At 41.3% G+C, this 18,479-nt stretch overlaps 1 protein-coding gene across 4 annotated transcripts in view; it reads right to left on the bottom strand.

Annotated features, from left to right (window-relative positions):
* MGAT4D (MGAT4 family member D) overlaps window positions 1-18,226 on the bottom strand; it is a 51,790-nt gene extending 33,564 nt beyond the window's left edge. For 2 of the 4 annotated variants that reach the window (XM_038564581.1, XM_038564580.1), the window contains exons 1-3: window positions 18,133-18,226; window positions 5,467-5,625; window positions 2,989-3,126 (exon numbers count right to left, since the gene is read on the bottom strand). In XM_038564581.1, the coding sequence (XP_038420509.1) occupies window positions 2,989-3,126; window positions 5,467-5,625; window positions 18,133-18,226 (391 nt within the window). Of the gene's footprint in view, window positions 1-2,988; window positions 3,127-5,466; window positions 5,626-17,606; window positions 17,767-18,132 lie in introns of those variants that run through there. The other 2 variants (XM_038564582.1, XM_038564583.1) reach the window with 2 other exon arrangements.
* Between the last annotated feature and the right edge of the window lie 253 nt (window positions 18,227-18,479).

Genomic DNA, 18,479 nt, shown 5'->3' with positions numbered 1-18,479 from the left:
TCCTCTACCTGGATGAACATCCTCTACTTTTTTCCACTATCCATCACCCGCTTTTTTCCCTACTTAGTCTATTCCAATTCTGTTCACCTAAGTCATGAAGGTTGACTCAGGTGAACAGCACTTCGTCCAGAAAGTCTTCCCTAATTCTGCAAGTATGGATTACTTGTTCCACCTCGTATTTCCCTTGTCACAGCACTGGTCACTTTACACTGTAACTGCTTTCTCACGTGTCTGTAGGAGGATGAAGGCCACGGCTTATCCATTGCTCTTCCCCAAGGCCTAGGACCTGAGAGAAGCTGGTTACTTGAGGACATGGAGGACTGCACAAAGAAGTTGCCAACTGAGCTGAAAAGTCCTATTGAGTAAGGGACTTACATGACAAGTTAATCGTGGTTGATAGGAGGTGGTGTGTTCATTGAACGCATGTGCTATTGCTTGGCTTATTCATAGGGATTGTAAGGGTTCTAGGGTTGCTGAAATGGAGAGGAAATGGCAAAAATTGAGATTTGAAAGATAAAATCTACTGTGCACACTCCATGTTAAGGAGCTAACTTCATCCTATATGCACTGAGGATCTTCTAAAGGATTTTAAGCAAGAGTTGAGCATGACGTTACACATTTTAGTACAAGCTCTGAGGAGGGTATGAAGAACGGATTAACCGTAGTCAATTTACAAGTCTATTTCAATACACTGGGGAAGAAATGAAAGCTCAAAAAGAAGTTACAAGAGGGTAGAGAGAAGAAATTGAGATATACTCAGAATCTAAAATAAAGAAGCCTGATGACAGCTTCCCCAGGAGGCCTTGCTACAGGCTTCAGTGCTTTTACAAGTGTTTTATGTCTTATGGTCTTTTAGTTACTAAGAAAAAGAATCTCCATTTAAATGGCCTTTGGTAATGAAGGTTTATATGCAAGCTGGTCCTCCCAAGAACCTATGAAAATCCACCAAAGGGGCCTCAAAAGGAGGATCAATATATACAGCATGGTTGGAAATCAAGAAATAGTTGGGGAATTAGAAAATTATTCAGGATTTAACACAGTTCTGCTAACTAGGTTACCTCAACACCCCAAACCCCCATACAAAGAGTTCTGTTCTTCCCAATTATAAACACCTCTCCCTCCATCCTTTCTGACATGGGCTTCTGCTTATCTTTGCTGATGTTTACTTAAGGCTATGCTTATTCTTAGTATCTAGTATTTTATAGTTTCTATGTACTGGGTTTTTTTCCCCCTATGTCTTTCATCGCCTCCTCCTGTTCCCTATAACCTTTGTGTAGCACACACTTTCTCATACATTCACACACATATGCATGTCTACGTACATACACGTGCCACATTCAAAATACTCTGAAGAGGGAATCTGACACAGTTAAAGTCCCTAGTGTGATCTCAAGATGTACCCTGGTATCTCTAAACCTCAATTTTCTTAGGCATAAAATAGAGATAATTGAAGGTCCTGCTGTATTGTGTTGTGAGGGTCAAATGAGACAATGAAAGAAAACATTTAAAAAAAGAAAACACAGTAACTCAGTATACAGAACACAGTGAGAATTCAGATGTTAAACAATGCCACATGGCACCCCTGTCCCAACACAGTGGGCTTGGCAGAGGCACGTGCTATGGAACAACACTCCTTATTCTCAAGGAACTACCTACATCAGTCAGAGGTCAGTAAGACTTTTCTGTAAAGGACCAGATAGTAAACATTTTTGTCTTTTGGGCCATACAGTCTCTGCTGCAACTACTCAGCTCTGCTGTGGTGTGGGAACAGTCACAGAGAAGTAACAATGAGCACTGACTAGAGTTCAACAAAATCTTATTGTAAAAGAGCAGATTTGGCTTGGGGGCTGTAGTTTGCTGCCACTGGCCTAGAGTGACTCACGCATTAGAATAAATAAGGCTTGTGAGAATGGCAAGCATTCTGAGACTTCCCTAATATCCCTGTTTCTAACTTAAATGCTTTGTCTCTTCTTTCATACCTGCTGGAGTCAAATTCATTATTTAAGGATTAGCTCAAAATCACCTCTTCTGTAAAGCTTTTGCTGACCTTGGTCCCCAGAAAGATGAGGAAATAAGAAGACAACCGGGTAAAAATGAGTTTATCAAAACCAAGGAGACAAGAGTTGCCAGGTACTCAGCAGATGCTTAATATAAGCCAAATGCATATGTGACTTAAAATGACTTCTTTTCAAAACATCTGTATTAAAATTGAATTCGAATTTAAGTCTCTAAATATTTATTGAACTATTTTTTTCCTGTCAGGTCAGTACTGATTTCTGGCAGTCCAAAAATTAATGCCACAGAGGCTGGAGATCTATATATCAGAGTATTATATTAATGGGTTACATTTTAAAGCCTAAAATCATGCATAATAATAATTAGAGAAACGTTCAAAAAAACTTAAGGGGCGCCTGGAGGGCTCAGTTGGTGGAGCATTCAACTTTTGATCTCAGGATTGTGAGTTAGAGCCCCACGCTGGGCATGGAGCCTACTTAAACAAACAAATGTGGTTTATGTATACAGTAGAATATTATTCAGCCATTAGAAATGACAAACACCCACCATTTGCTTCGACGTGGATGGAACTGGAGGGCATGATGCTGAGTGAAATAAGTCAATCGGAGAAGAACAAACATTATATGGTCTCATTCACTTGGGGAATATAAAAAATAGTGACAGGGAATAAGGGGGAAAGGAGAAAAAAATGAGTGGGAAATATCAGAAAGGGAGACAGAACGTGAGAGACTCCTGACTCTGGGAAACGAACTAGGGGTGGCGGAAGGGGAGGAGGGTGGGGGGTGGGGGTGACTTGGTGACGGGCACTGAGGGGGGCACTTGATGGGATGAGCACTGGGTGTTATGCTATATGTTGGCAAATTGAACACCAATAAAAAATAAATTTATTAAAAAACAAACGACACAACTTAAAAGCATGTCCTCAAAGATCAAAATATCTATATTTGATTTTCTAATTCTAAGTTTGCTTACCGCCTGTTCTCTTTTTGCCAAAGATTACATCAGGATAAATCCTGCCTACTTTCCTTAGATGAGGAAAAAAGAACTTTAGGATTTCAAACGTATCAGACACGGTTTCATTCTTACCCAATGTATTCACTTTCTTCTCAACTAAAAGAGAGAAAAAAAATAGTGTTTCTAAGTTCATGGCCATAGGGATTTTTCTCTCTTTGGCACAATGTTTCACAATGAGATGAACAGGTTTAGTATTCAATATATAATAGAAATACAACTAAATGTGAATTACTAAAATCATACTGCTACAAAATATAGCTCAGATCTTATTCATACTTATTTAAAACATCATAGTTAAGTCTAGCACTAGGAGCTACCTAACCAGAGACTAATAGAACTGTCAGTTCCAAATGAAGTATACTGAAACACAGTATAAATGATCTGCTCTGCTCTTTTGATTAATAGCACACTAAAGTTTGTATCTCTAACAACTTTGTTACGTAGCTCAACATTTAATAACTCCACGTGTACCATTCATTTGAATATACCTCTACAATTTTGAAAAAGAACAAAATTAGAAGACTCACACCCCATTTATTTAATTCATAATACATAACACAACAATCCAGACAGTGTGGTCAGTGTGGTATTACATTTAAAAAAGATACACAGACCAATGGAACAGAACAGAGAATCCATAAATATAGCCACACAGCTACTGTTAATTGATTTTTGGAAAAGGTGCAAAGGCAATTCAATGCAGAAAGGACAGCTTTTTTGAGAAATGGTACTAGAATACTTGGCCACTCACTTGAGAAAGATTGAATCTTGACCTGTACTTCACACCGTTTATAAAAATCAACTCATAAAAAAAAAAAAAAAAAAAAAAAGTGCAGCCGGAGTGGCTCAATGGTTTAGCACCTGTTTTTGGCCCAGGGTGTGATCCTGGAGACCCAGGATCGAGTCCCACATTGGGCTCCCTGCATGGAACCTGCTTCTCCTTCTGCCTGTGTCTCTGACTCTCTCTGTGTCTCTCATGAATAAATAAATAAAATCTTTTTTAAAAAAATCAACTCAAACGTTTCATAGACTCGGGGATCCCTGGATGGCTTAGCGGTTTGGCCCCTGCCTTCGGCCCAGGGCGTGATCCTGGAGTCCCAGGATCAAGTCCCACATCGGGCTCCCTGCATGGAGCCTGCTTCTCCCTCTGCCTGTGTCTGTCTCTCTTTCTCACATCTCTGTGTTTCTCATGAATAAATAAATAAAATCTTAAAAAAAATTAAAAAAAAAAAGAACGTTTCATAGACTCAAATGTAAAACCTAAAACTATAAAATTAAAAACAAACACATAAAATCTTCATGAACCCATGGAACCTAGAGTGCTCTTAAAGATAACACCAAAAACACAATGTATAGAAAGAAAAATTGATAAACTAGACTTCACAATTAAAAATGTTTGCTTTCTGAGGGACACCATAAGGGGAATGAAAAGACTAGCCACAGACTGGGAGAAAACATTTCCAAATCACATATCCATCCAATATGTATTCAAGATATATATACATATATATGAAAATTCTCTTCATACAAAAAACCTGTACATGAATGTTTATAGCAACATGTACTTGTAATTGCCAAAAAAAAATGTCCTTCAATTCGTAAAAGGATAAACTATCCACTGTACACCCATACAATGAAATGTTACTCAGTAATAGAAAGACAACAAAAAAATTGGTCACATAACAACTTCGATGAATCTTTGCTAAGTGAAAGAATCAGTCTCCAAGCTTTACACACCATATGATTCCATCTGTATGGCATCTGGGAAAGGGAAAACTGTAAGAACAGAGAACCGATTGGTGGTTGCAAGGGATTAAGAGTGAGGACTACATGACTACAAAAGGGGCGACAGAGATAGGACTTGCTATGCTAGAGAAACAGGAGCCACTGCAGGATGATGCACAGGACAGTGAGGCTTCGCTTTGGCTACGGTGGAACCAGATAGGGGAGGACAAGTCTGGAGAAAGAGAGAGAAAACAGAGAAGTATGTTAGCAGTGATTCAGATGAAGAATGAAGGCTGCCTGACTAGAGTAGCAGAGACGGTGATGGGAAAACGTGGACAGATTTGTGAGATACACAGATCGAGAATCAACAGGATTCTTATTGGCTGAAATGGAACTATGCAAGAGGAGGGAGGGGGAGTCAGGGTGACCCACAGGGTTCTGGCTGCATCTATGGGATGGGTCACGATGGTGGTGCAATTCATACAGGAAACATAGGAAGACCATTTCCGAGCTACAGAGGAGAGGAAGTTTATTAGTGTTATCTCTTACCTGATGTTTGTATCTCTCACGATAAAAGAACAAGTACTAATTTAGTTATATTTGTTGGGAAGAAGTGTCCTAAAATCAGAAAGTGCAAAATCTAAATTCCCAAACACAAAGCACAAAACCAACAAACAAACCAACACACATAAAAACAAAAGCAACACAAACCTAAGTTTACTGACGTATTTTTTCTCTGTGTCATTTCGTACTTTATTTTACTCAAGGCTTTGATCAGCTCTTGGCGATTTCTTTCAGTCTTGTTTTTTAAAAGTAGCATTTTTTCCTTAAACTCCAAAATATGGTTTCTACAATTAATTAATTGATTACCTGCAAAGAAAACATACGTGTATATATTTATTATGTAGCAAGAGTATCACACAATTTTCTATAATATACAACAAAAAAAGTAAAATCTATGCTTCAATGTAGCTACACATAGAACTATATATGTGCATATACACGTACATGGCTTATATATAAATATAAATGTATGACACACAAAAGAGTCTAGAGAAAGAGTGAGCTGTTAATATCGTACTCTCTGGAAGGCGGCATTATTCTAAATGGTTTTTGCTTTATTACTTTGTGCTTTTTCTATTTTCCAAATTTCCATTTTGTGCACATATAAGATTCCTAATTAGAGGGAAAAAAATCAATGGAACCCCAAAATTCACTTTTAAGAATTGATCTGAAGAAAATAACCAGAAATATATACACAGATTTGGCTCTCGGGATGTCTAACACAGGCAGCATTATTTATCATTGTAAGAAAATCAGAAACAACCTAAATGCTGGATGGTGGAAATAGGCTAAATAAATTACAGGATATCCTTTTTAAAAGTTACAGCGGATCTGGTGTTAAATCATGTATAACTGAAACCCAGTTTCACCACTTCGTGTTTGTGTGACTTTGGACAAGCTATTTAAAATTCATTAGCCTCTGTTCCTTCATGTATAAATGGATATACAGAAATCCTTGCCCGAGTTGGGAAGAAATGATATGATAATGCACGTAAGCCACATGGCAGACCACATAAAAAAAATGCTTTGACAAATGTCTGATAAATATTATTTATCAGTGGGCTACTTTTTATTCATTTAGCAATGAAGATGGTCCTTCTCGGAGAACGAAAGGAAAGATTTCCCCATGAAGGAAATACAGGTACAATAAAGCAGCATTTCAAGCCCTGGCTTCTAGAGACAGTTTCAATGCACGTAGGGCACTGGGTCCCCCCAAGAGGGGATCCCCTGGGCGAGGATCAGGGCAGGAAGTCAGAGGAGGATCTGGAGGCCAGGCTGCCTGAGGAGACCCTGCAGGGAGTGGGGGTCGGGCAGTCCAGGGAAGCAAGGGCAGGGGTTCTATTTGGAGCACTGCTGGGAAAGCAAGGAGGCATTCAAAAACATGGTCACTACACACCTAGAGGCTATGCAGTATTTCAGGGACAACACGGAGAAATTCAGAGGTTAAAAGAGGAACCTGGTTCTGCTGATCTTTTTTTTTATATATATAAATTTATTTTTGTATTGGTGTTAAATTTGCCAACATATAGAATAACACCCAGTGCTCATCCTATCAAGTGCCCCCCTCAGTGACTGTCACCCAGTCACCCCCACCACTTGCCCACCTCCCCTTCCCCCACCCCTAGTTTGTTTTCCAGAGTTAGGAGTCTCTCGTGTTGTCTCCCTTTCTGATATTTCCCACTCATTTTTTCTCCTTTCCCCTTTATTCCCTGTCACTATTTTTTATATTCCCCAAATGAATGAGACCATATAATGTTTGTCCTTCTCCAATTATTTCACTCTCTGCTGATCTTTTTGATAAGCTATGATAAAGAGGTGGAACATGACCCTAGTACACCTGTGTTTCTTAGAGCTTTCTTCTAAAAAAAAAAAAAAAACCTAAAGACGGTATATTTGAATAAAAGGGATATGGGTGGAGGCATAACTTGAAATAGCCCTCCACAGTCATGAAATTTCTGTGAAGTTTCTTTACAATGTTTGCAGATTTTGTAGCCCCATTCTACAGTACATATTTGTTTCATTTTGGTTTTTGGTTAATTGATTTTCATTTACTTATTTTCTAATTGAGGTACAGTTGATGTAGAACATTAGTTTCAGGGGTGCCACGTAATGCCTTTGATATTTGTCTATACTGCGAAATGATCACCACAATTAGCCTAGCTAAAATGTATTTGATATAAGATAACAGAATCATCTCCTGCCCTCCTCCCAGTTTTTTTCCAGGTGATTTTATATATTTGGAATAGCATCACTGGCTGTCATGGGAAGAAGCATTTCAATTGAGAAACACAGCTCAAGACTATGAGGCGCAACATGTGTTTTAGAAAGATCCTTCTGGTGGCCATATAGAACATTCAGGAAGGCCAAACCAAAGTCAGAGAAACCACCAGTTAGGAACCTGTAGTGATAGTAGTTTCCTGTGACAGATGATAAAAGAATAAAGCAGGGCAGAAAGGATTAGGAAATAGGAGATAATGTGAACAATATCTAAGAGCTTTTATTGGGAAGACTTTGAACTGACTGAGAGAGAGGAGACTAGGATCCCTGCTAGGTTTCTACACGACTAGAGATTTCTTCCGTCTGAACCGGGAAAACAGGAAAAGGAGCAGTGCTGTTGCTTATTAGGCATCTCAATATGTGGCAAACATGTGGCTATAGGACTCTGAAGTTCGAGGGAGAGATAGGGCTGGTGCTACAGATTTGAGAGCAAAAGTGAGATTCACTTATAAAATGGAGCAAGAAAATGTAGGGATAAAAACTGTCCCAGTCTCATCTCCTGCTGTGTCCTTCCTCCCTGCCTTGGCTCACGCCAGCCTTAGCCTCCAGCAGAGGGTTCAGCGTTTGAGATCCAGCAGGGTGCCTAAGTGTCTGGTTCCCAGGGGTCTTGAATCCCTGGCCATGGGCAGACTTGGCCCCTCTGGACAGCGCTGTACACCCACCCATCTTGCTGGTTCCATTCACCTTTCAGATAAGCCAGCTTGGAACAAAACTTGTGTCTTCCCTGAGCTACCTTACTGAAGATAGAAAGCAACTAATAAACTGTAATATCCTAATATTTTTCTGCCAAGCCTCAATGGATCATCCATCCCAAGCTACAACAGAGTAAAGTAAACCTGCTGCTTTACTGCCCTCTAACAAGACGTTCTGGCTCCCCCCCTTGGGTTGGAGGGAGTTCCACTGCTCCGCTCCTCCCTTGGTGGCCTCCCTCCATCTCTAGGGTCTGTCATAACACCCTCCATCTCCAGATATGTGTCACTGACTGTCTCGAATGCAACAATTTCGTATTATATGGAGTGTCCTGCCAATGGGGGCTCCCATTAATGGGGTACACACACAAACAAGTAGATTTGGGTTTTAATGGAGTTGGGCTTGCTGAAACAGGGCAGTGGAGCTTTAGAGAAAGACCCAACTGGCTGGCTAATCATTACAGAGAATTCCATAATTATAAAGGATCCCCGCCCTCTCTCGCAGTGAGTGTTGTGCACCATCCATACACAAGTCCTCAGCTTGTTAGGATACAGCCAGCAGAACCCAAGACTCTGCATCTGTGGTCTTCACTAGTGAGTGGGTGGTGGCACAAGATATATGGTTTCCTCTCTCAATCCACCTCCAGGGAAAGGCCAGACAAGAGTGAAAAGGCACTGCTACATCCAAGCCACAGTGTAATCTATACATATAAATCACTCTGTAAGGAAAAGATGGAGGAACTTGCTACTTTGAACTAATTTCTTCTCAGCAGCCTCGTGAAGGCCTCCTAATTTGGGCCCTAGAATCAGTCCAGCTAAAGCAACAACAGGTTGGTCTCCAGGACCTATCAATGTACCGGTTGGCAATTTGTGTTGGTCATCACCTCCCTCACAGTGCAATACTAGGAATTTTGCATATTCTCTGCAGATGGAAAGACATGGCCATAGCAGAGAGATCACCAACCATTTGTTCTTCATAGACAAGGGGATGTCAAGAATAAAGGCAATTTTTGGTTTGTTCCCGAAATGCTATGAAGGAGTATTCAGAATTTATTTACAATTCCAAGCAAAGCCCGAGTTTTTCTTTGAAAAGGGGTGCTCTTCTCAGGAGCTCTACATCTCCCTAGCCAGAACAGTTGCCTGGCCACTCAATTCATTCCCTCATTCAACAATTATTTATTAAACTTAATACTGCTACATGTTCTGGGGATATGACAATGCACAAAACAGAAGGAACTCCTGGCCCCCTTGGAATGTACCTCCTACTGGATGGAAAAAAATAAATAAATAAATAAATAAATAACTGAATTATACGTTTTAATAGAAGATGGTAAGTACAAGAAAATACAATAGGGAAAAAAGGATACAGAGTGTTGATGGTGCAGGGAGGTTTTAACTGTAAACAGGGCGATCAGAAGAATCGCGAAAAGCGAAAGAAGGAATGCTGCAGGTAACCTGATGTAGAGAAAAGAGCACGTGCAAAAGCCCGGAGACAGGAGCGTGCCCATTATCTCCAGAAACAGCATGGAGACCAGTGTAGCTGAAGCAAAATGAGTGACAGGAGGAGTAGTAGGTGATGAAATTACAAAGCCCCCTTTGTAAGGACTTGAGCTTTTACTTTAAGCAAAGTGGGGAGCCAGTGAAGTCCATAAGCGCAGTCACATAATCCGACTTATCAGAACAGGATCTTTCTATCTGCTGTGTGAAAAACAGAGTTGGGGAAACTAAGTCGGGGATCAGGAAGCAGATGTCTGTGGCTTAGAAAAGATTGTTGGTGGCATAAGTGGTGAGGCATCGTTTAATTCTGGATATAGTTTGAAGATAAAGAGGATAGGATTTGCTGACAATGAATGTAGGCAAAAGAGACAATGTGAGCAACTAGAAGAAAGGAATAACCATTTACTAAGGTGGAGAAGATGAAGGAAACAAGTTTTGGTGTGAATGTTAGAAGTAGAGTTTGAGACATATTAAATTTGAGATGCTTAACACACATCTCAGTAGGCAGGCAGCCCCATGTGTGAGTCCGGCAGGAGGATGGGCCTGGCCTGGCCATAGACATTCGGAGAGACCTGTCTGTGTTTAGATGCAGATCACTAGCAGAATGAGGATGAGTAGAGGAGAGACCAGGCCCAAGGGCTAAATCCTGGGGCACCCCATGTTCTAAGTTGAACAAGTGAGAGGAAGTCAGTAACAAAGCTAAGACGAATTAGCCGGTGAGGCAGGAGGAAACTCAGACCCGTGTGTCAAGTCCTGGAAACCAAGTGAGAAAAATGGATCCAGGAGATGAAAGGCATCAACTCTCAAGGGCTGTTGAAGAGGACAAGGAGGATGAGGGCAGGGTGTGGACGTGAGATGGCAACATGCAGTCCCCGGTGGCCTTGATGACAGTGGGTCCGTGGAGCAGTGAAGTGAAAGCCTAGCTGGAGAGGGTTCAGGAGAAAGCTGGAGGACAGGGCTTAGAGACAGGACATGGGTACACCTTTTTTTTTTTTTTTTTTCTTTTTTTAAGAGGCAGAGAGAGAATTCCAAGCAGGCTCCACATCCAGCACAGAGCTGGATGCTTGTTTCAATCTCATGACCCCGAGACCATGACCTGAGCTGAAACCAAGAGTCAGATGCTTAACTGACTGAGTCACCTAGGGTTCCAAGTGATTTTTAAACTGAATTGTGCTTTAATCAAAAGAACTGCAATGATCCCAGATAAATCTCGGAGATTTATAAAATAGCTAACTATTTGAAGATGTGGACAAACTTTAGAAGCAGACACAGCTTAACCAGTATAGCCAGCCCTATGTTATTGGGGCTCCTAGGGTAATATTCTCCTGCAAATTGAATCCTGTATTTGAAGCTGATAAATCACGGCTGATGTAACACATCTAAGTTTCCACAGTGTTAAGTCAGTTCCTGAGGGATCAATTTGGTAACATGAAAAGAGTTTTCTCTAGAGGAAGTAGTATTTGCAGAAACAACCATGCAAAAAACTTAAAGGATATATTCCCTAGTCTTAGATCTGCTTTTTATATATTTTTACTTAATGATTCTATTCAATAATATTCTATTTAAGATATTTACATCACTTGCATATTCACTCAGGTATTTCATGAGGGTGAAATGTTATAAAACTATGTTGCAAAGATTTGAAATAAACAATAATTTGTTGTTTTGAGTTAACTGTGGTGAAATTGTGAAAACAAATACCAGTCCATGTGTGTGATGGGCCAATGTAACTTCTGCCCATAAGAAAGGGGTCAAGTGAGGTCCTAAGTGTCGCTTTACTTCTCACAGCAAGAGTCCAAGGCACTACTATCCAGCAGAAATAAAATGTAAGGCACATTCGTAATTTTAAATTTTCTAGTAGCCACATTTCAAAAAGGTAAAAAAGGCAAAGTAATTGTAAAGAATGTATTTAATGTAATTCAATATATCTGAAATGGCTTAACATGTAACCAACATAGAAAATAACTAAGGGAATAGTTTACATTATTTTTGTACTATGTCTGCTAAGTCTTGTGTATATTTTATACATCTTAATTCACATGCTCAATTTTAATAGTAACAGTGAAATGCAGTCTTACCAAAACAATAAAATTTTGCTTAGTGGAGAAATATTTTGCACTGCTTCAGTCTTTAAATCAGTCAAAATAAAAGAAAATTTAAAATTCATTTTCTCTGTTGTACTAAGTATATTTCAGCACTGGACAGTCACCTAGATAGGGGACAGCAGGTTCTTGGCACCAGCTGAGTCCGTCAGAAATGTAGCATCTCTTGGGATGCCTGAGTGGCTTAATCTGTTAAGTGTCGACTCTTGATTTCAACTCAGGTCATCATGATCGAGGGTTGAGATCCAGCCCCTTGTTGGGTTCCACACTGAGCATAGCGCCTGCTTGAGATTCTCTCTCTCCCCCCCTCTGCTCCTCCCCCCACTTGCTTGCTTGGTTGCCCATGTGCTTTATCTCTTTCTCTCCCTCAAAAAAAAAGGGGGGGGGAGGGGAGAAGGACAGAAATACAGTATCTCAGGCCTTACCCCAGACCTACTCTAATAAGATTCACAGGTGATTGGTATACATGTTAAGCACTGTTATAGATCTCTTTAATTGTTTTATCTCTCTCGTCATTGGCTTTACCCTAGTTCAGGTCATTACTGCCTCTAGCTGCACTATTATAACTGCCTCTTAATTAGTCTCTCACCTCCAACCCACAATTAATCTTCTGGAAACACTGCTCAAAGATTTTTTTTTTATTTTTTATTTTTTTGCTCAAAGACTTTAAATGGTTCCCTGAATGCTCACTGAATTAAGTCCAAACTCCTTGCCTTAGTATACAAGATCCTGTCCGACATGGCCATGACCAGACTCTTCCACCCTATTTTATTCACTAAGCCTCTCCAGCAATGAGAAGCATCCCAGGGTGCTTTCTGCTATTTGAAACTTAGCGTGTGTTATTCCCTGAGCTACGTGACAGGTAAACAAACACGGATAAAGTCAGGTTCCTGCTCTAAGTTACCTGACGACAGATGGAGAAAGGAGCATGTATTTAAACAACCAATTAATGTAATTGTGAAAATGGAGTTATCCTCAAGTGCCACAGGCAAAGAGAGGCAGAGATGCTTAACTAGTAAGGACTGAGGAGTGACGGAGGGGTGGGGAAGGGAGGAAACGTTTCAGAGAAGAGGGAATATTTGAGAACTTGAAGAGTGTACAGAATGTTGCCATATAGCGAAGGGCATTTCAAACTAAGACAATAACATAAATGTGTAAGTTTGAAATGCTTTGGTGTACTCAGGGGAAAGCAAGTATTTACTGGGGGGTGGGGGGGGGGTGTAAAAAGAAAGAGGAATGAACGGCATGAAGTATTGGCAGACCACTTCAAATTTATTCTTCATTTATTTGTACCCATTTGTTCCAAAGAACCACTATTTGGGGAGGTGATTGATGAAGCTAACAAGGTGAAATATATTTTGGATTTCTCCACTCCACGCATGCTCTGCAATAATCAAATCACACTACGAACCATGCCCTCTGAACGCCCTTTGAGTGGTCCCTCATTAGGTTTTATGATGAAATATTTCAGACATCGCAAAGCATATATAAGCTAGTTTGAAAGACGATAACAAGTACGAACATCCATGTACCCACTACTACCTTAGTCTTAAATATTCCATCTATTTCCTTCCAAGATCATGTTCCCCTTCCTCCTCACTCTCAGGTAAGCAGAAGTCTGAATTTTGTATTAATCATCCATTGCTTTTCTCTCAAGTTTTACCACTTGTGCAAGCTGACTCACATTTGTTTCTAGCTATTAATAAATAAAGTAATACTTGTATGTATTCTTCTGTACTTGCTTCTTTTGCTTAACTTACATTTTGGCAACCCTTCCATACGGGTAAGTCAACTCTAGGCCATTCATTTCCACTCCTGTTAATTGTTCCACTGAACAACACATTTAGCTCTTCTACTGTTTTGATGAACAACTATAAAAGTGCTACCAAGAATCTTCCAGGTCAATACGTTCAAGAGTTTGCCTTGGATATATCTGGTGATAGGGATGTTATTTTAAATAGTGAACAATCTACATGGCATGGGGTATTGATCGGTGACAAGAGGAACTGGCCATGAACCACCGGGTAAGGCTGCATACCCGTTTCAGTCTTGACTTGCAGGAGAATTGCTAGGACACAGGAAATGCACATCACATAATGAAAATGATTGAGCATCTACTCCCCACTGGCAAGAGGAGTGTGTGCAAATTCCTGCACTTCCATATCCTTACCAAATGTCTTATCTCTTAAATTAAAAAAATCTGAATGGTATGAGATGCTATTTGCATTTCTTTGATTGCTAATAAAGTTCCTCCCTGTTTACTCAGCATTTATGTTGCACTTGGCCTTGGAGTCTATTTTGCTGATATTAATATAGCCCTACCAACTTCCTTTTTGGTTCAGGTTGCTGGTATATACTTCTTCATCCATCTTCGAACATTTCTCTATCTTTATTTTTTTTTAAGATTTTATTTATTTATTCATGAGAGACATGGAAAGAGAGAGAGGCAGAGACACAGGCAGAGGGAGAAGCAGGCTCCATGCAGGAAGCCCAACACGGGACCCGATCCCGGGTCTGCAGGATCACCCTGCCCATTTCTCTATCTTTAAAATTTAAATGTATCTCTTGTAAATATCATCAAGTTTGGTTTTGTTTTTATATCCAGCCAAAATTCTTCTTTTTGAAGCATTAACTATAATGAGTGATATTGTTATGCATTATTTTACTATCATTTTAATAGATTAGAGATTTCAGTGTGAACCTTGACTTATTACAGTCTAATACAAATTCTCACATTCTCACTTTTCAACAGTGCTACAAGTTTAGTACCATTTAACTACATTTACCCCTCTTTTATTTTATCTTATAATTGTTATACGTTGTTGTTGTAGATATGTTTTTTGTTATATTTTTTATTTTTTTAATTTTTTTGTAGCTATGTTTTAAATTCCACAAGACATTTCCATTATTGTCTAGAATGGCTCACACTTGCATCCTGGACTCTGCTGACTCAGAGCTACACCTGCTATTGAAAGAATAATAGTTCATGATAATAGAATATATATAACTTCTTTATCCATTCATCCATTGAAGAACTCTTAGGTTGCTTCTGTAGCTTGGCTATCACAAATAATGCTGCAATAAACATGGGAGTACAGATACCTTTTCAAGCTAGTGTTTTCATTTTCTTATATAAATGCCCAAAAATGGAATTGCTGGGTTAGATGAGCAGTAGCATCTTTAATTTTTTGAGGAATCTCCATGCTGTTTTCCAGTGGCTGCACCAATTTACATGCCCACCAAGTGTGAAGGATTTTTTTCTCCACATCCTCACCAACACTCCCTTATTTCTTCTCTTTTTAAAAATAGCCATTCTAGGGCAGCCTGGGTGGCTCAGCGGTTTGGCGCCGCCTGCAGCCTGGGGTGTGATCCTGGAGACCCGGGATGGGGTCCCACGTCGGGCTTCCTGAGTGGAGCCTGCTTCTCCCTCTGTGTCTCTGCGCTTCTCTCTCTCTGTGTCTCTATGAATGAATAAATAAAATCTTAAAAAAAAAAATAGCCATTCTAGGGCAGCCCGGGTGGCTCAGCAGTTTAGTGCCGCCATCAGCCCAGGGCCTGATCCTGGAGACCCAGGATCAAGTCCCACGTTGGGCTCCCTGCATGGGGCCTGCTTCTCCCTCTGCCTGTGTCTCTGCCTCTCTCTCTCTGTGTTTCTCATGAATAAATAAATAAAATCTTTTTAAAAAAATGAAATAAAAATAGCCATTCTAAGAGGTAATGAGGTGATATCTCCTTGGGTTTTGATTTGTGGTTCCCTGATGATTAGTGGTGTTGACCATGTTTCCATGTATATGGCTTCCTATTACTCAGAATAAAAGTCATAGTTCTCACTATGGTCTCCATAATCTTACCGTCTACACTTCTTGCTCACGTTAGAGCCTTAGCTGTTTCTCAGACATATCAAGCTGATCACACTATAGGCCCTTTGCACCTGCTTTTCTCATTGCCTGGAAAACTCTTCCCCCACATATCCACACAACAGTCTCCCCTACTTCATTCACTCAGGAATAAGCATTAATATGACTTTCCTTAACCACCCTATCTAAAACAGCACTTTCTCTCCCCTGTCAATATCTGACATCATAGAGCAGTATCATTCCTGTTTGTTGTTTTCTTCCCTTAATGAGAATATAAACTCCTTGAAAGTGGGAGCTTAAAAATATTTTGTACAAAAAAAAATATTTTGTTGCCTAGTTCCTACAACATGAGGAAGTATTTGTTGAATTCATTAATTCACTCATTTATTCAACCATTCATCAAATACTTAACATACCTATTATACACCAGGCATTTTTCCTGATGCTGGGTACACAGCAGTGAACAAAACAGGTAAAGACAGAAAAAAAAATTCTTCTCTTCATGGAGTTTACATATTTATTGAGCAAATTAATGAATTGTTAATACTATGAGCATAGAGAAACAAACAAAAGGTTATATGCACATAAAAACTTAAAAGGGGAAAGAATAAAGCACTAGGTTGTGACCAACTTTTTTTTTTATATATATAAGTAGACTCCATGCCCAGCATAGAGCCCAGTGTGTGGCTTGAACCCACTACCCTGAAATCAAACCCGACCTGAGATCAAGAGCTGGACATTTAACCAACAGAGCCACCCAGGCACTCCCTGGCTATCTTTATAATGAATATTCCCAAGTTTCATCGATAAGAATTACAACTGTGGATTAAATTTTAAAAACCATTGGGATTATCTTTGGTGTCTTATAAAAATTGCTGCTTCCAAAAAAAAAAAAAAAAAATTGCTGCTTCCAAAACTAAATAAAGTCTGTTTTCTTTTGTTGACATAAGAACATCTCAGGATTGGTTTTGTACTAGGACTGATTTTGTAACTGTTTTAGAGCTAGGTTACACAGAAACATAAACATAAAACACGAGAAACCTGTTTCATCTGCTCTTCTAAGAGTGGTGCATTTTCAAAAATAGTAGCTCATATTCTGAATCTTAACATATGAATGATGGGAATAGAAGTGCCTTGAGGGACTAAACTTCTTTCTCTGGGTCATAATACAAAGTTCACAGTTTATAACATGTAACAAATATTAGCTATATTAAAATGCCTTCTAAGGTTACCAATGGAAACTGCCTTCCAAAATTACTCTAAGAGGGAGTTTATACTTTACTTTCTAATTACAAGTAACGATTTATTTTTTGTTATAAAAGTGCTAATTGTTCACGGTCCTAAAATACATAAAAACGCATTGGGATAATGTTCCTTATGGAAAACGAAGAAGAGGAAAAGTGTATTAAATGATCAGATATCAATAGTACAAATCAGATAAGTCAATATGCATTCCCAAACCTTTGAAACAAACGGAGTAGAATGTCGATATTATGTATGCAAGACAAAATTTAGTATTAATTAAGAGGACGAAAGCCACTTCCAAACTTGATCCTTGACACTACCACCAAGGTTGCTTTGTTGAACCCTGGGTCATATATGTGTTTAATTAGAATGAAAATGTGGCCTAAAACAGCCTAGTGGCAATCTCAAAAGGCCGTGGCTTAATAGACTTATGGGATTCCTGAGCTCAAATTCAAAATCCAAGTACTTGGACCCTAAAACGTTACAGCTGAGGTTGGGAAAGTAGAGCTGGAAGCAAAAAAAAAAAAAAAAAAAGGAAATCTAGTTAAATTTGAATTTGAGAGACAACACATGTTGTAATATAAATACATCTTTGTGCCACCTTTACCCTAAAAGCTTACTCACGGTTTCTCTAAAGTTCAAACGTCCCCGGCAAGCTCTACTTTTCTCTGCTAAACCGGGAACCCTCAGAACACAGGGAAGTCAGGCCTGGGGTGCTCCAGGGGAGCGGGTCGCGGCCCCACGCGCTGCGCCAACGCGCCCCCAGCTCGGCCGTGCGGGCCGCGCCCAAGCCACGCGGGGGCCACGCGGGGGCCAGGCGGGGCCCTGCCACGGCTCGGTACGCCCGTGGGGCACGGAGGGGGCCCGGCCTCGCCAGCCGAGCTCGGGCCGGACCGTCACGTGGCTGCAAACGACGGCAGGCGACGGCCCGGCACGCGCTCCGGGGGCCCCGCGCGGCACAGCCCCGGGGTGGGGGGGGCGAGCTCCTGGGGCGCCCGTTACGGCCCAACCGCCCGCCGGGCCACGGCGTGGGCGCTGCCTCTGGCCCCTCCACGAGCGCGGGCGACGGCGCCGGCCCCCGCCCCTGCGCCCCTGCCCGGAGCCCCGGGAGGCGGCCGGGGGAGGGGGGGGCGTCCCGCGGCTTACTGGTCTGGGTCAGCCTGGAGATGCAGAAGCAGGAGAAGCTGAAGAGCATGACGGCGGCCAGCGCGACCAGCACGTTCCCGCGCTTGGGCCTCATGCAGTCGCCTGCTGCGCGCAGCCCCCAGCGCCGCGACCCCACGCGACCCCCAGCGCCCCCAGCAGGCAGCCCGCCACCAGCGCGCGCCGCGCCTGCGCCCCCGCGCCCCCGCGCCCCCGCACGCGCGCCCCGACCCCTGTGCCCCTACACGCGCCCCCGCACCCCGCCCCCTGCGCCCCCGCACGCGCGCCCCGACCCCTGTGCCCCTACACGCGCCCCCCGCACCCCGCCCCCTGCGCCCCTGCACGCGCGC

Source organism: Canis lupus, chromosome 19 (assembly GCF_011100685.1).
Source record: "Canis lupus familiaris isolate Mischka breed German Shepherd chromosome 19, alternate assembly UU_Cfam_GSD_1.0, whole genome shotgun sequence".
NCBI lineage: Eukaryota > Metazoa > Chordata > Mammalia > Carnivora > Canidae > Canis > Canis lupus.
The sequence above is the reverse complement of the archived record's forward strand: the minus strand, read 5'-3'. Positions and strand labels throughout refer to the sequence as shown.